The sequence below is a fragment of the Molossus molossus genome, unplaced genomic scaffold (assembly GCF_014108415.1).
Source record: "Molossus molossus isolate mMolMol1 unplaced genomic scaffold, mMolMol1.p scaffold_m16_p_14, whole genome shotgun sequence".
Lineage (NCBI taxonomy): Eukaryota > Metazoa > Chordata > Mammalia > Chiroptera > Molossidae > Molossus > Molossus molossus.
The window spans coordinates 46,953,324-46,979,537 of NW_023425349.1; the positions used below are offsets into that span (position 1 = coordinate 46,953,324).

At 42.1% G+C, this 26,214-nt stretch overlaps 1 protein-coding gene across 1 annotated transcript in view; it reads left to right on the forward strand.

The window, feature by feature from the left end:
* The window catches only part of TRPM6 (transient receptor potential cation channel subfamily M member 6), a 188,612-nt gene extending 162,742 nt beyond the window's left edge, over window positions 1-25,870 (forward strand). The window contains exons 34-41 of the mRNA XM_036261056.1: window positions 100-150; window positions 1,589-1,654; window positions 3,943-4,229; window positions 4,524-4,606; window positions 5,569-5,774; window positions 18,279-18,330; window positions 22,813-22,919; window positions 25,440-25,870. Coding sequence (XP_036116949.1) covers window positions 100-150; window positions 1,589-1,654; window positions 3,943-4,229; window positions 4,524-4,606; window positions 5,569-5,774; window positions 18,279-18,330; window positions 22,813-22,919; window positions 25,440-25,573 — 986 coding nt within the window. The 3' untranslated portion in view covers window positions 25,574-25,870. The remainder of the gene's footprint in view (window positions 1-99; window positions 151-1,588; window positions 1,655-3,942; window positions 4,230-4,523; window positions 4,607-5,568; window positions 5,775-18,278; window positions 18,331-22,812; window positions 22,920-25,439) is intronic.
* Window positions 25,871-26,214: the final 344 nt, after the last annotated feature.

Genomic DNA, 26,214 nt, shown 5'->3' on the forward strand with positions numbered 1-26,214 from the left:
ATTAACCTGTTCAATAATAACTTTGAAGGCAATATAATCAGGAGCATGTATTTATCTCCAGCCAAGTAATTAAAGTGCCAATCTTCTCTATAATTTCAGAAATCTCGGCCTCCTTAAAAAGCCCTCAAGAGCCCCACCATCATTATTCAGGTAGGATGCCTGTGCACAGAGACATGTCAACCGAGCTGAACATCTGTGACTTTGCATTTGTAAACAGAAATGTTGAATTTGTGGTATCGATATGGCTCCCGACTTGAAAGGTTGTTGTTCACCCTGATGAGAAGAATATTTAGATATCTTACCTTGCCATTGACTTGGGAAAACAAGATTTAAAAGAATTTTTTTTTTTAAGTTTGTGTTGGCAAGTTATATTGGGAAGGGAAAATGACCTTGAGATTGACTTGTTCTTTACAAGCTCAAAGCCTGCCCAAAGGCAGAGTTCTCCAAATTTTGGATTAGAGAAGAGACAGGCCTGAGACTACTTCTTTGAGGGAGGGTTTTGCACCCTCACTGGGACCTCAGGGAATGTTGCCAACAAATGAATGCCAACTCCACAGAGTAAATTCAACAAAGACACTTTACAAAGATGTTATTAAACAAGGGGACATGGGTCTTGACTCTCCTAAGTAACATGGCTTCACAGTGCTTCAGCTGTCTTTCTTTCAAAGCAGGAATCATTGTACGTGCCCTTCCTGAGGAACAGTCTGCCAGTGGGCTAGTTGAGAATTAAGAGGGAAGCAATGAATGCAAAGCAGTGCTAACAACCAATGGGACTCCTGCCACTGGGTGGTCTTTTGGGCATCATTGCTTGCTGCAGTGGGTGAGACAATCTACAGCTCAGTACATGCATAAGAGTTTGATGGTGTGATAATTGCCATTATTATTATTATATCAAAGTCTTATGTTTGGGGTCCCGCAGTAGACGCCCTTATCCTGAATTCTCCTATTTGGTGAATAGTGCTTTAGTGGGTTCCAGACTCCACATTCTAGTCTCATATTACAACTGGGTCTTTTAGCTCAGCTGGAATCCATTATTTTGACTTTAGTTGTTAATTTAAGAACGTCTCTGGTGAGGAACACATAACTCATATTGACTCTGATCTGTTAGGATAGAACTCTTAACAGGAAAATGCAGATCACTTGCTTCTAATGAAAACTGGTCTTCAGCTGTTTCTGGGAAAAGACGGTGAACTGTGCAAAGTCAACAGTAGATGTCCCCACAGTCCACTGTGCACTAGGTTTGCTCTGGAAAAGAAAAACCAGGGCAAGACAACCACAGATTAGAATGAGCTTTAAAAGAAAGTTTCATATGTGTCTGAATTCGTATGTGATTTGGTATTCGGGAGGGTGGAGGGGACAGCTCTACCTCAGACTATGTTATATAATCTTGTTCCTAAAATGGGGATATCCTGTTTAAGGCGTACTTTATTTTAAGTACTGTAGAATATTTTTGATAAAGGTAAAAATGAGGGGTCTTTTAAATGCAATACTTTGGTATTCTATGACTATATTGATGGGGGGGTGTGTGTTGCTGTGGAATCAGCCCACTGATGCATACTTAAAACAGTAAATCGGTTTTTGTTTGCAGCTATTGAAAGGAACAATTTAATGAGGCTTTCTCAGACCATACCATTTACACCCATCCAACTGTTTGGTGAGTGCCATTTCTACCTTCTTGAGGCGGTGCCAATGTATGCATAAATCAAAGGGGAAACCACTATGTATCACTATAGTTGAAAATTTTGTTATGCTGATGGTTGCAGTTTAGGGAGATTAATTTCCTAAAACAGAGACTCTTGTTAACCGCCCAGCTGGCATCCAGGGTCAACATCTAATGCTGTGGGGATGGGCCCTACAGTGAGCAGCAGTTGGGAAAAAAAGCAATAATGTTGCACCTGGCACTCACTGATTTCAGGCTGGAAGTAAGTAGGAAAGAAAAGAACCGACCAACCATGTGTAATAAACACAGAAGAAAGCGATAAATGTCAATACAGTAAAAGCTAACAGGCATCTGAAGAGAAATGCTTTGTATATTTTTATTCGCTTTATTTCATGTAGACTAATTGCACTTAGCTCAGAGAGCAAATTCATTTTAAAAGGCTGGAGTAAAAGAAAAATAAGCTCGCGTTAGCCAAGGCTACCAGTTTCTCTGCCTGGCCAGTCGACAATGCGACGGGTCCCCACACCGTCCTAGATCCCGATTCTCCTCACACTCCTGCGTGGGGACCGATCGGGTGGCTCCTGATTGCTGATGCGGGTGCCTTCTCCTTCCCCTTGGCTCCACGGCTTGTTCTGCAACTCAGTCACTGCCCTAAATCCTCTAGGGATTTAGAACTCCAGAGAGATATTCGGTGGCATTTATCTGGGCACCAAGAATGAATACTTGAAAATATGTTACTAAGCATTTACTAGATATGTTTTTTAGTAGGCGGTTCAGTGCAAGAGTGAGCAAAGAGATTCCTTTCTTGGTAAAGTAGTTACAGTGTTCACATAAAAAAATAATCATTTGAAGCAGAGGTGAAAGGAGAAAATGAAACAGGCTAGGCAGAAGCTGTGTATAGAATATGTTACTTCTGTTATGAAGCATACACACTGCATAAGAATTGTTTCCTGTTCAATTGTTTCCCGTACAGCCTAAAAGTGAAGCTGTATAGTAGTTAAAGAGCATTTTGTGTCTTTTTTTTTTTTTAAGTTGGATTGAGTTTGTATCTGAGGTTCTGGTTTATATTGGACAGGTTAACATAGTTAATCTTTACAACCCAAATCGGTGAGTGTTATTTTCACTCCCATTTTACTGATAAAGAAAGTAAGGCTTTAAGTAACTTACTCAAAAGCACAAAGGAAGGACGGAGAGTGTTTTGGGTATGAACTTAACTCTGTCTAACTTTACTGGCGTTCTCAGTGGGGGTCATATCACCCCCAAGCGAGCAAAAACATCCCTTTTGTTTTATGTATAAAGCACAGATATATTTATGTACAGCACATAGACGGATACACAGTGTATCTTTGGTATTAAAATGTCATGGGAGGGGCAAGTCAGAATAAATGTCTAATGCTCATAAGGGGAATGATAATGACAAACACCAGGTTAAGCTATCTCTTTGGAAGTATTTGTCTTTAATATTTTGTTTTTGTTTATAATATCCTTACTACTTTCATTTTATTTTTGTTTATGAACAACTTCATTTTTTTTTTTTAATCCTAGCCTGAGGATATTTTCCCATTTATCTTCAGATAAAGTGGTGGGTGGGGTGGGAAACATCGATGTGAGTAAGACACATCAACTAGTTGCCTCCTGCATGATCACGACCAGGGCCAGAGACTGAACCACAACCGAGGTGCCCTTGACCAGAATTGAACCTGAGACTCTTTCGTCCACGGGCTGATGCTCTAACTGATGAGCCAAACCAGCCATGGCAACAACTTCATTCTTGTGTATCATCTGATGCTTTGTCCCTTCTTCCCCTCTTCCTCTTTTTTTTTTTTTTTGGTTAATCTTCACCTGAGGCTATTTTTTTTTTTCCATTGATTTTTAGAGAGAGTGGAAAGGAGGGAGGGAGAGAGAGAGAGAAAGAAAGAAACATTGATGTGAAAGAGACACATTGATTGGTTGCCTCCCACATGTGCCCTGACTGGGACCAGGGATGGACCCAATTCCTTGACTGGGAATTGAACCCACAACCCTTCAATGCACAGACCAATGCTATAACCATGAGCCACCCTGGCCAGGGCTCCCCATCTCTCTCTTTACTGGACAATAAATAACATAACAACACGACTGGATCTACATCTTTATTTTCTACTAGTTCCTGTGTAGGCAAAATTCTCATTCTCCTCTGATCATTTGGGAAACTGAACTGATTCTGAATTGGTATTGAGGATGTTCTTTGTGTCACAGACATGAGATCTCATTGAACTCCTCACCTGCACCTCTCTTTGCAGCCGGGGAAGAAGTGACCGTCTACAGGCTGGAGGAGAGTTCCCCTTTGACTCTTGATAGAAGCATGTCTTCTTGGTCCAAGCGCGGGAGAACTGCAATGATCCAGGTGCTGTCCCGAGAGGAGTTCGATGGCGGCCTCCGCAAAGCCATGCGCGTCATCAGCACCTGGTCTGAGGACCACGTGCTCAAACCGGGGCAGGTTTTCATTGTGAAGTCCTTTCTTCCTGAGGTTGTGCAGACATGGCACAAGATCTTCCAGGAGAGCACTGTGCTTCACCTCTGCCTCAGGGTAAGTCAGAGCCCCAGAGCCCAGGCAGGCCAGTCAGAGAAGGGACATCTGGCTACCCCTCGACTGAAGGCCATTGTCTTCAACAGAAAGGGGACTTGCTCTTTTTTGGAGGTGGTGATATTTTGTTATTTTTGTTTTGTAGAGCTTTTGCTTTTTGGAGTGGGAGTGGTGAGAGCTGAATAAGGCTGAAAATCACACTTGGGAGGCCTCTAATAATTCGATAATCATTAATTGGTAGGCATGTGATAGTAAACCAATATATATATATATTTATCAATGCTCCCTATTTTGTAGGAAATTCAACAACAAAGAGCTGCTCAAAAACTAATCTATACCTTCAACCAAGTGAAACCCCAAACCATTCCCTATGCACCAAGGTGAGAAATATTGGTATTCTGACCCTTCACGTTATGTAGGAATTTCTATCATTCTTGTCAGCCCTCTTAGCCGTGAGATATACAAGACCCGTGGGGAAGGTCCCCAATACTTTCTTGGGGGTTCTTCTTTCCATAGTTCTGGAGACTGGTAAAAAGAGAACTAGACAACCCAGGGATACAGAAATCACTAACTTATGAAAAAAGTAGTTCATGTAGAGGCCATGACCGGACCTGTCTATGTGGGACAGGCAGGTCCTGGATGCAGTTTTTAGTGTCCAGGAACATTATGGCAGAAAAATCTTTCTTTTTTAAATTTTTATTTTTTAACATTTATTACAGATAGAGTGGGAGGGAGGGAGGCAGGAAGAGAGAGAGAAACATCGATGTGAGAGAGATACATCGAGTGGCTGCCACCTACATAACGCCAATGGGGGCCAGGGACAAACTGCAACCGAGGTACATGCCCCTAGCGGGAACCGAACCCAGGACTCTCTGGTCCATGGGCCAACGCTCCAACCGCTGAACCAAACTGGCCAGGGCAGAAAAATCATTTTTATTTTAGGCAGTTTCTTCTCTGAATATCTTATGGAAATTAGGAACCTTTTAAGAATGAACTCTTATGTCTCCATACACGTGCACTCATTTAGCAAGACCGATCATGACTCAGTGCTGAGGACTCTAGTCAAGCTTTGTTGTTTCATTTACAAGGAATGTGATAGCACACAGCAAGAGAAGCTGAGCTTGGTACTCATAAAGGAGCTGGAGGGCCCCTGAAAGGGAAGGGAGGTGGGTAACTGTGGGAACCCCCCTACTCTTTGCATTTCATAGAAAGGCAAGGGCATGCGCATCGAGGCTGCATCTGACCAGAGTTAGGTAATCTCCCCTGTTGCTGACCTTCCAGTAATGTAAACCCCACCTGTGCTGCCTTGTGAGGAACTGTGGCCTCGTTTTCCTCCTCGTAGGTTCCTGGAAGTTTTCTTAATCTACTGCCACTCTGCCAACCAGTGGTTCACCATTGAGAAGTATATGATGGGGGAGTTCCGGAAGTACAACAACAACAATGGCGATGAAATTGCCCCCAGCAGCGCCTTGGAGGAGCTGATGTTGGCTTTCTCTCACTGGACCTATGAGTATACTCGGGGAGAGCTGCTGGTTTTAGATTTGCAAGGTGATTGGTTGCCTAGTACTCAATACAACAGGCTTGGGGCAGAGTTCAGGAAACACTGACCATTGCTTTCTCCATGTCGCGGTCACCTCCATTTGACCCCAGCGCTTTCTCGATGCAAAGCCATGGTTGAGGTCTTTCAGTGGAGACATTCCATGCATTCCTTTTTTTTTTTTTTTTTTTTTTAAATTTGAAAACTGAAAGATGGTCTTTGTTTTCTGAATTTATTTATTTATTATTTGTGAAACTGTCCTAAGTGGGAATAACCAGTCAGGTGTTCCAAGAGATTTTGAAAGAACCGGGATGGGTAATGTATGGCGTTATTCTATCTAGTTTTGAAGGGAGGTGGGGCCATTTATCTCAGACATTGTACAGTGATGATCATAAGCACCTACTATGCTGTTTCCCATGGAGATCAAGGGGAAAATATAGGCAGATGATTAGTTGCCTAAAATTTAAAGACATCTAAAATTGTGATTTAAACAAAGATTTAAACAAATTTTCCACTTTCATGGCTTTACCTTGGACTTACGTTCACATTAACACTTAGGCATGCATTTATACACACAGGGAAGTTTAATTTCTCAGCATTTTTCATGATTCTGAGCTCATTGCTTTAGCAATGTATAATTCAGCTTGCTCTCTTTGCTGTGTGCCTTGATATGACAGTTCACGAAAGTACAAACTCAGTCTGGGAAGACGCAGTGACTCTTATTTAATGGAACCTTTGATCAGTGCATCTCCCCTCTATCAACACCTCGCCTGTGACTTCTAATCCCGCAGCACGGAACAGAGTGTCTCCAGCAGGTTTTCCTTGCAGGGACAGAACGAAATATGTATTAAGGTCAAAGTTTAGTCCCTGGGCTCACTGACTGGGGCTTTGGTTTTAAATAAGGGATTTAGCCCAGGAACTTTCATAGAAGTTATCTCATTTAATCCTAGAAGCAGCCCCTCAAGGTAGATATTATGGGGAATTTAGGCACAGAAAGTTTAAATAACTTGCCCAAGGTGGCTCAGCGACTTAATGGGGGAGCCAGGATGCAGACTTAAGCTGGTCTGACCATCTATTCTTTTCTTGATCGTGCTATGGCTCATTTAAACAGACCAGGCCTTTTTCTTGTTCTCTCTGACTTTCCCGTGTGTCCAGTCCTGGGATTCTGTGCTGAAAGCCAGACTTGCAGACTGGGGACAGTTGAGATGGGCAGTTCTGGGGCACAATGTCTGGTAAGACTGCAGAACCATTTTGATGAAAATTGGTGCCATGTGCTGAAGGATGTGTCTCTACTTTTTAAATGACACGTAAGCCCCTCTGTCTCTTCAGATCTGTGCTGTTCACAGGTTTTATTTTTAACCCTCAAACACAATATTTTAGAAAGCAATATAAACACAATTAAAACACTCACGATGATTCATCTTTTAAACCAGCAAGTACATGATCCATGTAAACCCCGGCATGCTGATGCCCAGGGCATTGGCCTTTGTAGCTCACGCCGGGGACAGGGTGATTATTTTCGTCTGCACTTGAGTGTCTGTGCTTTGAGTTTTGGGTGGAGTTGTTTAAAAAGCAAAAAAGAAACAAAAGAAACAACCAAAGAAAAACTTTAAGGAATTAATAATGACCCTGTAGTGTGTTTTGTATTCCACTTGAATAGGTTTTTGTTTAATGATGTTTATGTTTGGGGATTTTTATGTCTCTTAGTAATCCAAAGTGACATTAAACAGAACAAATGCCGCGTTGGTCGTCTTGCGGGGAAAGGAATTAACTTTATTCTTTTACTGGGCAATTATGTGAATTGCAGAAATAGAACACTCTAAGTAAACTGTCAAAACACTGACCTTCAAAGAATGGAAGAGAGGACATCATAGAGTGTGAAGACACTGAGATACTTATTGAGGAGTTTTGGATAATTGGTTAGGCCTGAATTTATGGAAGAACACAAATCCTATCACAGTAATTATGAGCAATTATATTATGAATACCACTAGCTAACAATTACTAAGTACTTATTTTGTTCTAGACCTGGTGAAAGGCTTATACATGATCATATTTAATCCAAACCAGGTTGGAAAGGAAAAATGGGAAGAACATAATGTTTTCTTAAAATATCTTAGTGGTTTTGGGTTAGTTGTGTGAATTAGCATTTCCAGTCTTTACAGGATGATGGGTATTGTCTGGGAGGGAGAAGGAGGGGGCCTGAGAGGCCCGATGGCAGCAGTTGGCGGAGGTGGAGGGGGAGCTCCAAGTTGTTATAGTCTTGGCACCTGACAGGAGTTTAACAAGAATTAACTGGTGACTAGAGGGTGACCACTTTGAGTTCCAACTTTCTTCATTTGTAATTGAGGATAAAAATGTGCACTTAATTCATAGAACTGTTAAGGGTTGAAATGAGACAAGGTCCAGACACAGAGCAAGCCCTCAGTCAGTGGTGTTATGGTTAGTATTCATCTCTGTGTGGCTCTTCGAAGTGGCAGTTAATCTTCAGCTGTGAGTCGTCTGTGCTTAGCTGTGTGGTCCTGGTGGTCCTGCAGAGAGACCCCAGCTTGTCTGAAGAGTGAAGCCCGGGTCAGCCTGCTGTGGCTCCCTGTTGCTTTTAGGGAAAGAAGGGACGAGGAACACTCTGCAGTTTACTTCTTCTTCCCCTCCCAAGGGATTGCCAATCATTGACCCAGGAGCCGCCACACCAGGCCAGGAGGCTGAATTCTAAAGGCAGTCTTGATCAGTTTCCAGTCATATAATTATACTCCAGTCTTCCATTCTCTTTCCACTTAAAAGTCCTACATGTGAGGGCCTGAATCATCATCATCATCATCATCATCATCATCATCATCATCACACTTGAAATCCAACTTTTAAGTCCCTGCAGTGGGAATGAAAAACAACTGCATTTCAAATGGCAGTGGTCTGGAGCATTTTTTAAAATTAATTAATTAATTAATAATCATATTTTTCAAAGGACTCTTGAAGGTATTAGTTTTTTTTTAATTCAACACAGCAGTTTGTGGAATAAGTCCCTAATAGCATCAACATCATCATCATGAAATTCTTTTGCTACAGAGATGGTAACTTCTTCCCCCAGACAGATATAGAGGTTCACTGATGTATCCCAGGGTGGCTGGGATCAGAATGTAAGTTTCTGGGTTTCTCATAAGGGCATGCTGCTTATTACCTTATATACGGGCATTTACTCTGTTAAAGCTTGTAAAGAGAGATCACCGGGATTTTTAAATATGCAAATGTCTTGTTTTCTCCTATGTTTTCAAATATCTAGAAGAATATGTGGATAGGATTGGCACTGGTATTAAAACTTGTCTTTTAAGCAATGCCCGTGTTGTTGGGAGAGGCAGGTGCTGGAGCATGAGTGACTCTGGGCTGCTCTCTGCTGATCACATCTTGCAATGCCCTGGCCGCCGTTTGAGGGCCCCCCAAATATATGTAATAGTTAAGCTTTGAATCGTCAGGTTGGGTTTAGGGCTATCAAGGTTTGTGGATATCAAACCCTCATTCTTACAGGGGAATTAATTCATTAAAAAATGCAGTGCTTTAGGGAAATGAGATAATCAGATTAAGACAGTAGTGACAAGATAGAATTTTACTTCACAAGAGGTCTTTATAGCGTATAGAAAATAAAAATAGCAGTTGACATTTTTTAGCAACTTCTGGGTGAGACAACTTGGCTAAGCAGTTTGTATACCCTAGCTCATATAATCTTCTTAGTAACCCTGTAAGAGAAAGCTCGTTGTTATTCGCACTGTCAGATGACAAAACAAATTCAGAGACCTTAACGATGGTGGCCAGGTCACCCAACCAGACAGTGATGGGGCTGTGAGTGGAACCCACCCTTTGGCTTTCTGCCTGTGGAACAAGCAACGAGATTTAAAGTAAACAGAAGCTGGTGAGATTTTGATAGACTGTTTTTCCCTATAAAGGTTCTTTTTGCAGTTGGCATGACCTCTTTAGGCACTGTGAGTATTCCCAGCTTAAATTTAGTTTACTCAGATACTAGCATAATGCTTTCATCAGCCCTGGAATTTTCAGGTTTAAAGTTGGGTCTGAGCTTTAACATGGAAAGGGTTTGTAGCCCTTCGTCTCTGCACTGATGGCACTTGTCTTTCTGTTCATTTACTACATGGTTCAAAAAGCAGGGTGTCTCTAGGCTGCTCCTTCTTATACGTGCAATAGGAAAAGTATAAAGAGCTAGGCCTCTTCCTACGACTCTTTCTTTAGAAAGGATAAATGACGAGCGCATTTTTGCACACTTGCCTTTAAGCCTGTGTTTCAGCCTTACTTTCTCTTTGCCTAATCAAAATCAGTGTGCAAAGAGATTCTGTGCCAGGGGCTCTGAAACATTCCTGTGTAGAATTTAGAAGGTCTGTGAACTCTGGTGAAAAACAAATTGTACCTTTTCTTCCCCTCGCCTATAGCTGAAATCCGTTTTCTTCCGTTATAATGGAGACCACACACCACGGTGGTATTAGTGGGACCCATGACTGTTTGCACTGGCAATTACAGATATGAACTTGGCACATGTTGGCAGGAATCTCAGAGTTCTGTTATCCTTGTTGTTGGAGGGTGACAGGTGTGACTTGTGCTAGATTCTGTTACTTGACATATTAATAAAGAGGCACATGTATTGCAGTATAGTAATTTATAAAATATTTTGGGAACTGTACTTCAATATCATTGGTTTTCTTTGTAATCCTATATATTTAAATTATGCATTTTAAAAGATTATTCCAAGAAGGGGGTCCCCTAATTTCATCAGCCCACCAAAAAGGGCCATGATACAAAAAAGGGTAAAAGCCCCTACTTCAGCGGCTTCGCTTCCTAAGAAGTCAGTTTGTTTTTTTTTTTTTTTTAGGGGAAAGGTCTATAAACTATGAGGATTATATTTTCTTGTGAAAGATTTAGTATATGGTAAAACATACAGAACATAGCAAACATATTTTTTACATAGTTATAAATTTTATATTTTTAAAATATGTTTTTTATTGATTTTTTTAGAAAGAGAGGAAGGGAGAGAGAGAAACATCAATGTGAGCCAGGCTGGTGTGGCTCAGTGGTTCAACATCCACCCATGCAACAAGAGGTCGCTGGTTTGATTCCCGGTCAGGACACATGCCCGGATTGTGGGCCAAATCCCCAGTGGGGGGCATGTAGGGCATGTACTTACTCATCGATATTTCTATCTCTCTCTCCCTCTCCCTTCCTCTCTCTCTAAAATCAATAAAGAAAAAAAAAACACATCGATGTGAAAAAGAAACATTGATCAACTGCCTCCTGCACGCCCCCTACTGGGGATCAAGCCCACAACCCAAGTATGTGCCCTGATCGGAATCAAACTGGGACCTCTCAGTCCATGGGACGATGCTCAATCCACTGAGCCACACCGCTCGACACACATTTTATATTATTTAGAAACATTTTTTTTTCACAAAGTTGGTCTCTTCCAAGCCAAGAGAACCAGTGCTGATTAGAGGAAGATCTCAGACACCACTATGCAGTGCCCAGATGGTGCACTCACCTGTGATCACTTCCAGCGGAACACGACCATGTGGACAGTCTCCGCCCCACTTCATTTTATAACAGAGATTCACTCTGGCTGTAGATCCCTATGTTGATAAACGTGAGCTTTAAATTATACTTACGTTCTCCTTGTATGCACTGGTGTCATTTCTTAAAAGGTAACTTTTATTGAAGAACAATATATGATGCTCAGGAACGTGCATACAGCATTAAGCATAGATCTTGAAGAATTTTAACTACTGAACGTGTGTAATCAGCACCCAAATCAAGAATTTGAGGGCATTTGTATCCCACTGTTTTTAGATGCTACGAACAACATTCGGTGGGTGTTTTTTTGTTTTTATTTTTTAAATTATTTATTTATTTTTTTGTTACAGATATTTCACCTTTTTTACCCCATTGGCACCCCCCTTCCCACCCCACCCCCGCCCTGTCCCCGGCTTAGTTGTCCATGTCCATTGGTCATACATATATGCATATAAGTTCTGTGGTTTATCTCTTCCCACCCCCCGACCCCCTCTTCTGAGGGATGTCAGTCTGTGCCCTACTTCCATGTTTCTGGGTCTACCGTATTCCTCAGATTGTTATGTTCATTATATTCCGTATATAAGTGAGGGTATTTGTCTTTTTCTGCTTGGCTTATTTCATTTAGGATAATACTTTCCAGGTCCCTCCATGTCGTGTCAAAGGATAAGAGATTTTTCTTTCTTACAGCTGCATAGTACTCCATTGTGTATATGTACCACAGCTTTCTTATCCATTCGTCTACTGATGGACACTTGGGCTGTTTCCAGATCTTAACTATTGTAAATAGTGCTGCTATGAACATGGGGGTACATATATTCTAACTGATTGGTGTTTCAGGCTTCTTAGGGTATATTCCTAGAAGTGGGATCACTGGGTCAAATGGAAGTTCAATTTTTAATTTTTTGAGGTAACACCATAGTGGCTGCACCAGTCTGCATCCCCACCAGCAGTGTATTAGAGTCCCCTTTTCTTTTTTCTTTTTTTTTTTTATCCTCACCCGAGGATATTTTTCCATTTTTTGTACAGATAGAGTGGGAGGGAGAGAGAGAGAGAGAAACATCGACGTGAAGGGACTCATCGAGTGGCTGCCACCCGCACGACCAACCAGGGCCGGGGACAAAGTGAAACCGAAGTACGTGCCCTTAGCGGGAACCAAACCCGGGTCTCTCCGGACCGCAGGCCGATGCTCTAACCGCTGAGCCAAACTGGCCAGGGCTAGAGTCCCCTTTTCTCCACACCCTCGCCAACAGTTGTTGTTTGATGATTTGTCAATGGCGGCCATTCTGACAAGTGTGAGGTGATACCTCATTGTTGTTTTAATTTTCATCTCTCTGATGATTAGTGATGTTGAGCATTTCTTCATATGTCTCTTGGCCATTTGTATGTCCTGTTTGGAGAGGTGTCTATTCAGCTCCTCTGCCCATTTTTTAATTGGGTTCTTTGTCTTCCTTTTGTTGAGTTGTATGAGCACTCTATATATTTTGGAAATTAACCCCTTATCTGATACATCATTGGCAATGATGTTCTCCCATACAGTGGGTTGCCTTTCCATTTTGATGATTGTTTCTTTTGCTGTGCAGCTTTTTAGTTTGATGTAGTCCCATGTGTTCATTTTTTCCTTTGTTTCTGTTGCCTTAGGTGATGTATCAGTGAAAATTCTGCTCCGTATGATGTCCGAAATTTTGTTGCCCACATTTTCTTCCAGAATTTTTATGGATTCATGGGTCACATTTAAATCTTTTATCCATTTTGAGTTTATTTTTGTGTATGGTGTAAGTTGATGGTCTAGTTTCATTTTTTTTGCATGTAGCTGTCCAATTTTCCCAACACCATTTATTAAAGAGGCTGTCTTTACTCCACTGTATGCTCTTGCCACCTTTGTCAAATATTAATTGAGCGTATTGCCTTGGGTCCATTTCTGGGTTTTCAGTTCTGTTCCACTGGTCTATATGCCTGTTCTTGTGCCAGTACCAGGCTGTTTTGGTTACAGTTGCTTTGTGGTATAACCTGATATCTGGTATTGTGATCCCACCTACTTTGTCCTTCTTTTTCAAAATTGCTGTGGCTATTCGGGGTCTTTTTTGGTTCCATATGAACTTTTGAAGTATTTGTTCTAGTTCTATGAAATATGTCGTTGGTATTTTGATGGGGATTGCATTGAATCTATAGATTGCTTTGGGTAGTATGGACATTTTAATGATGTTAATTCTTCCAATCCATGAACAGAGTATGTGCTTCCACTTTTTTATATCTTCCTCTATTTCTTTTTTCAATGACCTGTAGTTTTCTGCAAATAGGTCCTTTACTTCTTTGGTTAAGTTTATTCCTAGGTATCTTAATTTTTTTGGCGCGATGGTAAATGGGATTGTTTTTTCAGTTTCTCTTTCTGTGAGTTCATCATTGGTGTACAAGAATGCCATCGATTTCTTGACGTTAATTTTGTATCCTGCTACTTTGCCAAATTCATTTATTAAGTCTAGTAGATTTTTGATGGAGTCTTTAGGGTTTTCTATATATAATATCGTGTCGTCTGCAAATAATGACAGTTTCCATTCCTCCTTTCCAATTTGGATCCCTTTTATTTTTTCTTCATGTCTGATTACTGTGGCTAAGACTTCCAGTACAATGTTAAATAAGAGTGGCGAAAATGGACATCCCTGTCTTGTTCCTGTTCTTAATGGAAATATTTTTAGTTTCTGTCCATTGAGTATGATGTTGGCTCTGTAGGTCTTTCATATATGGCCTTTATTATGTCGAGATATGATCCCTCTATTCCCACATTGCTGAGCATTTTTATCAGAAATGGATGCTGGATTTTGTCGAATGCTTTTTCAGCATCTATTGATATGATCATGTGGTTTTTATTCTTCATTTTGTTTATGTGGTGTATCACATTTATTGATTTGCAAATATTGTACCAGCCTTGCATCCCTGGAATGAATCCCACTTGGTCATGGTGAATAATTTTTTTGATGTATTTCTGGATCCGATTTGCTAATATTTTGTTCAGGATTTTGGCGTCTATGTTCATCAGGGATATTGGCCTGTAGTTTTCTTTCTTCGTAGTGTCTTTTTCTGGTTTTGGAATTAGAATTACGCTGGCCTCATAGAATGTGTTTGGAAGTCTCCTTTTTCTTGAATTTTTTGAAATAGTTTGAGGAGAATGGGTGTTAGTTCTTTTTTGAATGTTCGGTAAAACTCCCCCGTGAAGCCATCTGGGCCTGGGCTTTTGTTTGCTGGGGAAGTCTTGATTACCTCTTCAATTTCCTTAGTTGTTATTGGTCTGTTGAAGTTTTCTATCTCTTCCCGGTCCAGTTTTGCGAGACTGTGTGTTTCTAGAAATTTGTCCATTTCGCTTAGATTGTCGAATTTCTTGCCAAATAGTTGTTCATAGTAGTTGTTAACAATCTTTTGTATTTCCTTGGTGTTGGTTGTTACTTCTCCTCTTTCATTTCTGATTTTGTGTATTTGGGTTCTCTCTCTTTGTTGGTGAGTCTAGCTAAGGGTCCATCAATCTTGTTTACCTTTTTGAAAAACCAGGTCTTTGTTTCATTGATCCTTTGAATTGTTTTTTTTGGTCTCTATGTCATTTATTTCTGCTCTGATCTTTACTATTTCCTTCCTTCTACTTGCTCTGGGGTTTTCTTTTTGTTTGCTTTCTAATTCTTTAAGTTGTGAGGTTAGACAGTCAATTAGAAATTTTTCTTGTGTTTTGAGGTAGGCCTGTAGTGCTATGAACTTCCCTCTCAGAACTGCTTTCGCTGCATCCCATAGATTTTGTGTTGTTGTGTCTTCATTTTCATTGGTTTCCAGGAAGTTTTTAATTTCTTCCTTGATCTCCTCGGTGACCCATTCGTTGTTTAATAACATGCTATTTAGCCTCCATGTGTTGAAATGTCTTTGCATGTTCTTGTTGCAATTGATTTCTAGTTTCATGCCATTGTGATCTGAGAAGATGCTTGATATGATTTCAATCTTGTTGAACTTGTAGAGATTTAGTTTGTGTCCTATCATGTGGTCTGTTTTTGAGAATGTCCCATGTACACTTGAGAAGAATGTGTATTCTGTAGTTTTGGGGTGTAATTCTCTGTAGATATCTATTAAATCCATTTGGTCTAGTGCTTCATTTAGAATCTCTGTTTCCTTGCTAATTTTTTGCCTAGAGGATCTATCCAGTGCTGTCAACGGGGTGTTGAAGTCACCTGCTATGTTTGTATTGTTGTCGATTTCTCCTTGGAAGTCCTCCAGAAGATTTTAAATATATTTTGGTGCTCCTATATTGGGTGCATATATGTTTATCAAGGTTATATCTTCCTGTTGGATAGATCCTTTCAATATTATGTAGTGGCCGTCTTTGTCTCTAGTTATGGTCTTCATTTTGAAATCTATTTTATCAGATATGAGAATTGCTACCCCAGCTTTTTTTTGCTTTCCATGTGCTTGGAAAATTTTTTTCCATCCCTTCACTTTCAACCTATGTGCGTCTTTTGTTGTGAGGTTGGTCTCTTGTAAACAACATATAGATGAGTCATGCTTTCTTATCCAATCAGCTACTCTGTGTCTTTTTATGGGAGCATTCAGTCCATTTACATTTAAGGTGATTATTGATATGTACTTATTTATTGCCATTTTTGTTTAGTGTGGTATTATTTTTCTTCCCATTTGTACTGCTAATTACAGCAGTCCTTTTAACATTTCTTGCAGTGCTGGTTTGGTGCTAATGTATTCCCCTAGCCTTTTTTTGTCTGGGAAGCTCTTTCTTTGACCTTCTATTTTGAATGATAGCCTTGCTGGGTAGAGTAGTTTTGGATTCAGATTCTTGTTTTTCATGACTTTGATTACTTCATGCCATTCCCTTCTGGCCTGTAGTGTTTCTTGTGAGAAGTCAGCTGAGAGCCTTATGGGGTTTCCTTTGTAGGTAACCTGTTGCTTATCTCTTGCTGCTTTGAGTATTCTCTCTTTGTCTTTAATTTGTGGCATTTTAATTACTATGTGTCTTGGTGTGGGCCTGTTTGGGTTCTTCTTACTTGGGACTCTCTGTGCTTCTTGAACTTGAATGCCTTCTTCCTTCACCAAATTAGGAAAGTGTTCTGTCACTATTTTTTTGAATATATTCTCTATCTCTTGCTCATTTTCTTCTTCTTCGGGGACTCCTATGATGTGAATATTATTACGTTTCCATTTGTCCCACAGTTCTCTTAAGCTGTCTTCCGTTTTTTAATAGTTTTTTCCTTTTGTTTTTCTGATTGGTTGATTTTTTCTACTCTGTCTTCTAATTCACTGATCCGGTCCTCAGCTTCCTCTACTCTGCTTTTTAAACCTTCCAATGTGTTTTTCATTTCTGATATGTCATTTTTTATCTCTTCTTGATGGTTTTTAATTTCCAATTGGCTTATTTTCAGTGTCTCTATGTCCTTACTCATGCTGTTCAGCTTCCTCAAGATCATGGCTCTGAATTCTAGCTCTGTTAACATGCCTAATTGCTCCACATTGATCTCATCTTCGGTGGAGGTCTCTTGCTCTTTCATTTGGCTTCTGTTTCTGTGTTTCACCATTTTGGCTATCACTGTGGGCTTTGGAGCCTGTCAAGTTTTCCCTTGGGTGTTGGTGTTCTGCTGTTTGTGGCTCCCTCTCCTGTGTTTAGATGAGCGAGGGATGACCCACGTTAAACACCACTGTCAAGTCTTACTTTGTTGGTTAAAGCTGCCAACCCAGGAAAGGTACTGTTATCCTCTAGCTTTTTGCCTGGAGGCTAGCAGTCGAGGTTACTTGATGAGTTTTGGGTTGTCAGTTGATTGAAAAACTCCCTCAGGTGCTCAGCACAAGGGGATTTCACGAGGGTGGGGCAGATGCTGGTTGTTAATGAGCCTCAATTAGGACTTCAATGGACCACAGGGTGGGCTTGGATCTCCGAGGGAGGGGCTGCTGCCTCTCCTCAGAGCCCTGGGAAGGAGCAATATGGCCACAGTCCTGCGTGGCTGGCACTCAGCAAAAGCTCTGAGTGCCCTCCAAATCCCGAGTGTCCCGATATAGTTCCAGTCCAGTCTGCCCTCCCTCTGCCGGAGCCCAAGGTGAGTGGCTGTGGCTGTTTCAGCCTCTGTCCCGGCTGCGCTGTGGCGCCGCCTGGGAGTGTAACCCGAGGGCGCTGCTCCCAGCTGAGGCCGTTGCCGAGCTGCCGACCCTGGGCTCCCAGCCCCGTCTCGCGCCTTCGCAAGCCTACCGGTATGGAGTCAGTGTCCCTCGTTGTATGGTCCTCCAAGCTGCTTTTCTGTTGCTTTTTCCCGTCAATTTGTCTGTGTTATAGTTGTAATTCCAGTTTGGTTCTGGGAGACGATCTGTGTAGCTCCGTTCACTCCGCCGCCATTTTTCTCTCCTCGGTGGGTGTTTTGATGCAGCAGAGGTGGTAACGGCGGAACCACACAGCACCTTGCACCTTGCCAAGAGCTGGCGGCTCCATCTCAGGAGACCGTGCATGGGTGCGAGGAAGCTTTGCCTCAGTTTCAATCCAGCTGTCTCCACTTGAGGACAGTATGACCTGACAAATTGCTTAATCTCTTTGAACATTAACCTACTCATTGGCAAAATGAGGATGTGAGGATGCTAATAATTTCCTTTATGATTGCTAAGAGTTAGAGAAAATAAAATTAGAATGTCTAGTACATACGAGAAGTAAATGAATGATTGGTGCTACTAACAGTTACTGTGAACACACCACTAAAACGTTCATGTGTGGCCTAGAAGTTTATTATAGCATAAGAGGAGGTTGTGGGAGACTGCATTAATTAAAATTTCTGAACATGCCTAGACAATTTTCATAGTACAGTTAATTCACATGATGTGTAATTTATTACAGGGTAGACAGAGGTTTGAAGAAATAAATTAAAATTTATTATTTTCTGGAAATCTGAGAAAATGAAATTCCCATTTGCTAAATTAACTTTCTTTCTTCTTTGGAGGTGTTGGAGAAAATTTGACAGATCCATCTGTTATAAAACCTGAAGACAAACAGTAAGTTAATTTATGCTGTTATTTTTTAGAAAATTGCATTTAACACACTGTACATGGTTTTTAAAAAAATAAGTTTTAGATATTTATATTTCTTGCCTAGATCCTAGAAAGGTTGCGATGCAGCTTTTATCTATATCTATATCCATCTTTATTCTCTATGTTATGTATATATGCAACTATAATACAATAAAATTCGATATTTAAAATACAATAAGATTTTAAGGAAAGCATAGATTAGGAAATGGGGCCAAAAGAAAATATGGAAATATCAAGATTAAATCTGGCCTTAAGTTAGTACACATACATGGGAAATATAAAGACCAATGCAGTAGCCAGAATTTTGTTGCCAATCTGACTCAGTTTTCTAGTGGCCCAGACAAAAGAGAAACATGGGTCTGTGCAGCCTCTATAGGCTTTGACAGGAAAACAATTCCTGTCATAGGAGAAGCAGTTTCCTTTGTTGTTCGCACAATGGAGGCCTTGCATCTTACCGTGGGCAGCGTCCCCCAGCACAGGCCTGTGGGATGAGAGCTGAAGGCACCCAGTGTGCACCCCAGCCACGGCACATCTGCGCGGGGCCAGAGCTTTGGGGCTGGAATATGGAGCATCCGATTGTCCGTTAATTAGACTGAAGCTTAAGTTATATGGACGGATGAGTCATCTGCCCGTCCCTTGATTTCCATGGCATTTTATCCCCTAAACAGACTTTTGGGAAGGCTTAGCAGTAGAGGGTCTGAGGCTGGATTCTTCTGTTAAAGGTGGATAGAAAGCAAGAAGTGATGGTGTTGATTAAGGACTGATCAATATGGCAGGTGACAGCGTTTTGCAAGCGCGAGCTTTCATCATAATTACCAGGAGAGCTTGTGAACACACAGGTTGCTCATTCCGTCTTCCCGCTCCATTTTCTGATTCAGTGGGTTTGGGGTGGGGCCCAAAAATATAACACATTCCCAGACGATTCTGCTGCTGCTGCTGCTGCTGCTGCTGCTGCTGACCTGAGACCACACTTGAGAACTGCTAGCATGCAACCTTTTTATTTCTTACTTGTCCTAAGTGTCTATACTTAGCTCTGGGTGGTAATAGATATATTTACATAAGTGTGAAATCCTTACACAATAAAATCTGAAAATTTTTCTTTCCTTCCATAGGTCTTATACTGTAAATATTTACTGCTCTAATACTCTGTTCTATGGCGCATCTAACTATGGTCTCATCTGCAAGCTTCTATGCAAAGAGGCCCATCTAAAAGTATTAGCTATTTCTGTGAACCAGGTGAGGGCGAGAGAAGGCCTAGGTGAACCATGCTGCTCCCGTGCAGCCAACTCCTGTGATATTTGACCATGCGGTTCATGTTGTGACTTTAGGGTACAGACAAAGGCTTTATTTTGCACTTTAGCAGAGCTCAAGTGTTTTTAGCTAAGAATATGATTTCTCCAGGAGCCCTGTGTGCCCAAGGGTTTGTAGTAGGAACCTGGTACTGTAAGTACTTTCTTTATAATTTTGCAGTGAAAAAAATGTTGCATATATCATGAACCAAGTTTATGTATACTCTATCATTTATTAAATTTTGACTTTTGTATATGTCATTTAATATGACCTGAATATTTCCATCTTTTAGAATTCTAAGATTATATCATCCTACTTGACAGTTGAGTATTTAATTGCGTTCTATAGGCCAGTGGGTTTCAATTTCTATTAAGGTCACCCAGGAAAATTTAAAAAATAAGCTGCTCAGCATTGGCATCAAATCAGAATCTCTGAGGAGAGGGCCCTGATGTCTGTATTCTTCAAAAGTTCCTCATGTGATTCTAATAGACAACCAGGGTTGGGAACCTCTGTCTATGGCAGACTTTATTTTTTATGACTTGAGGGTTGAAACTCTGGAAGCTGATAAGATGGCATCATTGTAGCATGGCTGGCTTCGTGGGGTCACCCAGTTTTGGGTGCAGTTTGTCTTCATGGTGAAGATATTTAGAAGTACTATTTTCTTGCAATGGTGGTGGATTACGTGGCTCACATTCACTGTTCACTGAGGATCACATTCCAGATGCCTTCTGTGTGTCAATAGACCTTTGCGGCACGAAACGTGGGCCATGGACCCATAGTATCAGCATCATCTGGGAGCTTGTGAGAAATGCAGAATCTCAAGGCCCCCTCTAGAGCTCCTGAATGTGAATCTGAATTTTCACAAGATCCTAAACTGATTCGCTGTAACTTAAAGTTTGAGAAGCACTGGTTTAAGCAACTGCTTTCAGATGTTTATTTTACCCTGAACAACGAGGTAAGCATCTTCAATCCCAGTCCACCAGTGAGAAAATGGAACTTTGGTGAAGATGGTAACTTGCCTACTAGGAGGAGGGGGTCCATGAAAGAGAAGATTTTATTTTGTGGCACAAATTCTGATATTGTCTCTGCTGCTTGCTGCCTCTTAACTGTCCCCAACGTTTTGCACGTGAAGACCAAGTCATCAGGCCTTCTCCAAATCCTCTCTGCCCACTTCACTTGGTTCCTTAGGTCACGAGCCTCTGTGGTGCCTGCTTCAGGTATTAGTAGTTTATGTATATGGCATCTTTTCACTTACTGCCTTGATGGTTTGGGGCATTGGACAAATCTGAAGTGATGGTAATGATGAGATATTCTTTGGCAAATCTATGTATACATGACACTTATCAGCATTTCCTCACATGTGGAATCAAGCTACCACCTGCTTTTCCTGTGCTGGGAAAAACAGTTGCATTTATTTACTTTGAAAACTTCATTATCTGAGACGGCAAAGCTGTAGGCAGGATGTAGAGTGTAGATGCAAATAAACGTCCCTACGACCCTCCTTCATTCCCCCCTGCACAGGGAGCCAACCCCTGATAGATGCACTTTGTAGCAATTTAATTCTTTTGTTACTTTCACAAAGTTCATAGAGGGAAATGATTTTATCTGAGAATCAGGGTTACGTCTCTGAGTTGGGGGTTTCATGTTTTACTGGAGGAAAGTAGTTGCAGGTGAGACATATCCCAACAGGTCCTGCTGGAGAGACGAGAAAAGGAGTTCTCTCATTTTAATGACCAAAAAAACCCCATCATTTTTCACTGTATCGGCATCATTGAGTTCTGGGACTAAATATCGAGTGATTCTACTTTTTTTGGGCCACATTTGGTCTCACCTTATTTGAAGTGTTATTTTTTATTTTATTTTATTTTTTACCCGAAGGACTGAAAGAGAAGAATAGTTAATAAGAGGCAGCTTCTGCAGCCGGTAAATACCACCAGAGTCGTACTTTGTAAGGGTGATTGAGTGACCAGGAAAATTAATCCTGGGTGTCTGTTCACTTTGTCTTCCCAAGAGATTTCCTCCACCTACTCGCCTGAGAGCAAAGAGGCAATCTGAGATCAAACTGACATCAGCCCTCATTCTGAGCTTGGCACATCTTCAGAGCAGCTACTGTTATTCTGCCAAAAGGAAGTGGAAATTGAGATAAATGTTTCAGTACTTGGATGGAAAAAAAAGTCCATATTTACACCACGTCCCTTTTGACAAAACCGCATTCCTTAGAAGCAGAGTTTATTGTTTCCTTTGGTGATAGCTTACTTTTATTTATTTTTTTCTTAGGACGTGGTATTTAAGAGCTGTAATTGAGTTCAGATTTTTAAATGTGCTCTTTCCACTCCGCATGTCATTAAAATAAAACATTAGCTTTCATAAAGTTTCTTTGGAAGTGTTTCTGGTGTGCTGCGGTCCGTGGTGTGTGGTGTCAGCTTGAAGAATAATGGGTGTGCGTGATCTGATAATGGATGAACGTTGATCCTGGAATCTGCTGAGAATCTATCATAATTAGAGTATTCAAAATGTGCCAAATATATATTGGTTCTGTTTGTGATTTTTGTCACCTACATTTAGCATATGTAGTTGACTTCCGCAGAATCAGAGCAGCCTTGTCTTTCCACAGTAAGCCCAGCCCCAGCAGTTTGCAGGGTAGAAAGCAGAAGCCGAAAGAGCCGGGGTACTGGAGGGATTTGTCATTTGTTTTCAAGGACTTGGTCGTACTGAGAAAGGCACTTGGGCTTGAAACAATGTATATGATTCCTTTTAGAAGATGTGTTTCAGTAGCAAATTTATTTAACTTTATACTTTATCTTTCCGGTATTCTAGTCGGACCTTTGGTCACGAATGTCACTCTCTCACCTCATACGCATGAAAAAGGGTCTCAGTGTGTTTTGGTTTAGCTTGGTGCGGAGGAAATTCACCCTCCTATCAGATTAGCGCTGAAATGAGTTTCACAGTAGGTCTTGGACTTGGGTACAAAGATTTAAGTGCATTTGAATTTTAAATTTGCGAACCTAACATTGTTACTTCCCCGAAGTGCTCTGTTCTTTGTTGGCTCCTTCAAGTGCGCTGGGTTACTACGGGAGACAGGTCGGTGTCTCAGAGAATCCTCGCGAGCTCCTTTTCTCAGCTGTGATCTAATTGATATTCTGATATTTCCTCCAGATCAAGAGGAATGGAGTTCGGACCAGCCAATTTAGGGGAGGACGCCATTCGAAACTTCATCGCGAAACACCGCTGCAACTCCTGCTGCCGGAAGCTCCAGCTCCCGGGTACGCCCCGAGCAGTTCTGCTCTTTCTCCAAGTCGGTCTCTCCTGGAACAACATCCATTGTGACCTGGGCCAGAGCAGGAAATCTTAATCACATTTTTATCGCACCCACGGTGGAGGCCTGACTTTCTGGCTGCGCGTTTTGCAAGTCTCTAAGGGGATTAAAAGGACAGGGATTTACTTCAGGTTCTGCCAAAATGTGATAAAACAACACTGGGCCCAGCGCCGGTCGCAGTCTGTCCGGGGGAAAGTTCTGTAGACTTCAGTCGGGTAAAATCGCACGGAGGCGGGTCTCTGCGCCACTCCCCACCCTCGGGTCTCGTGTGGGGCCGACAGCATTTATATTCTGTTCTTGTTTACTCACTGGACACTTGGGAGGGTGGGGTAGGAGGGAAACAGCTGTCCATGGAAGTAGTGCTTTTTACTGCAGAAAACTGCCGCTTTAAACATGCATGCATATATTTTAAATATTATTTGATAATATAACACACTTTTTTCCGACACCGACGTAGTCACCACAGAAAATATTCCTGCGTAAAAGCAGAGAGCGGGAGGTCTGCGCGCCCCACCTTGGCAGCCTCAGCTCTGTGTCGTCCTCTCCTTTGATCTCAGAAGGGACACTGTATGTCTCTCTCAGCTTGCTCACTGTTGTTCTTAGATCATACCAAACTTGTCCTCAGAATGGAATGTCACATATTTTAAGCAGAGTGTCCCTTCCTGCCTTCTAACGAATGGTCACACCCTGAGTTGGAAATCCGTAAAAGATCATTGTCTGCTGTAACTTGGGATGGAGTGGGTGTAAATTGACAACAAGAAAAAGGGCAATTTCTGATCTTGGGAGTGTTCGAGGTAGAAGGTTGAGAAGCTCTTATGGGCAAGACAGAGCAAATGGCTGGGATTCGGAGCATGCTTCTGGTCCCTGTGAGAAATGGCCTGTCACAGAGGGGTGGTTGGGGGTATACGTAGGGTGGGGAGGTCAGAGGAGAGCAGCAAATGGGGGGAGGCCGTCACACCTGCCCAAGACGTGCTCTCACAAACCACACAGCAGACCTAGGCACAGAGGTCAGTCCACAGCACACGGGCTGAGCTGCCCACTGGCATCCTCTCCGGTCGGAAGGAACCCGGGGAGAATCTGCAGTTGGACTGGGGGAGCATCAGGGCCCTCCAGGTAAAGGCAGGTGCTGACACATCTGAATCATCCCATGATCGCAGGCTGGAGTCCAGCCCGTTAGCTCAGTGTCTTCAGGTGCTGGCCTCTCCCCGGGTCTGATTCATTGAACCCTGGACCAGGCAGCCTCTCCTTCTTGGAGAAAAAGGGACTATGTCTGATCAGCCAGGAGAAAGAACGGCATGAGGCGTAGCTCACTGCCTCCATCCGTGACCCTAGTTAGCTGTTCTGTACGATTAAGGTGGAGATCATGTTTTTTAAACCTACGCTGGTGGGCTTTGAGTAATTCAATAATTCCTCTATCTCTAAACTTAATCCGTGGTTCCTTTCAAAACCTGAATTAGCACATTTAAGTGGAAATAAGAAACAGCCTCAGTTACTCAGTCATTTGGTTATCTGAATAAGAAATATTTAGTCTGAAGAACAGGAATAGGGATGTTTTTTGTTTTTGTTTTTATTTTTTCGGTAATATTTTATCTACCTACCTTCCTATTTTCAAAGAGACAGTTTAGGATAGTGTATAAGAACATGGGGTCCAGAGCCTGAGAGTTTGAGCTCACATCCCAGTTCTGCTTCTGACTAGGCTGCGACCTCGGGCCTCGGTTCCTCATCCGCACACTGGGGGTAATGGCTCCCATCTCACAGAGCTGGACCTGCCAGTAACTGCTCGTTATCATTGAACTGCAAGTTTTGTTATTTTTATGTTCAGATAGTCCCCATTTAACATTAAAAATACACAGAATGTATGTTTAAAGTTAAAAAATTTAATCACTATAACACAAAACGGTACACAGACATTTAAAGCCCATTTTCCTCCATACATTTCTCCCCAAAGATGACCCCTGTCAGTGTTTTCTTTTGATAATTTCCTTTTCACATGGCAGAAGGAGGCGTCGGAAGCACAGGATCCTGTAATTAGATGAAACTTTCATAGGCAGCGCCAGACCCCACTACAGCTTGTTGCAGAAGACTGACCACTGACATCCTGAGGTCACCACTTGGGCTGACCTTGTCCTTGCCCATCCATGGGTCAACGGTGAAATGTCCTGTTTCCAGTTTGGCTCACTGAACTCTGGCCAGGTTGTGCCATACAGGGCATTTCATATTGAATCAAGCAACCAAACCTTTCCTCCTGGCCCCGTGAGCACAAGCCTGAAACAGCACTGGGGAGGTAGAGTCACACTAGGCATGGGGCAGGTGGTCTGGAAATAGTCGAGGGTTTGAGTTTCCTGTGTGGGTGGCCAGAGGAAGCATGTCCTCTCTGAGTACCCGGAGAAGCTTACATTTCGGTTGATCTCTGTGAGCACTTCAACTTTGAGGATCCACATAACCATCTTAATTGTCTTCCTTGCAGATTTGAAAAGGAATGACTATTCCCCGGGAAGGATAAAGTCCACCTTTGGACTTGAAAGCAAAGTAGAAGGAGGCGAGGGACCTCCAGCAAGGGCAAGGGGGGGTGATCCTCCAGAAGACCTCACTCGGCTGTGAAAGGGGAGAAGTAAGAAGAGGACAGCCCTTGCCTTCCCTTCCGGGAACTAACTCTGTGGTGACACAGGTTGATTGACATAACACTGATGACATCAGATCTCTGTTCGATGGCCCTACCCTGCGGGCCTCCTTGGGGCCCGCCTCCTGAGCCTCAAGCCTCCTCTTACCCAAAGACCTCATCTGTGTAAGAAGAATGGGTTCTCCTAGATGTTGACCCATGTGCAGGCTGCTTTGTATGTGCTCGTCATCCTCAAGTTGCAGAGGAAGACACTGGGAGGTGTCAGCCGGGAACACTGCTCCGTCATACCTCATGCTTGGCTGGCCTCTCAGGTCCCCTGGAACAGAGTGCTGGCACCGACGGATCAGGGCGATGAGCTTAATTTATTTTCTTACTGTGTGCACGCTCTAACCCCCACTGCTGTTCACCACCTCTCCCACATACTGTGTTTATGTATATAGATGCACAGAAAAAAGTTCTCTGATGTCCTCTCCGGCAGTGTGGGGCTTGGATCACAATAAGGAACACCAAGGGATGTGGTGCATTTGCACAGATGGAAGCACTTGTGCACTGACGAGCCAGGAGGAAGTTAGTATTCTGGTGAATCCAGATGGGTTGGAGGTACTGTCAGTGAATCATCTGA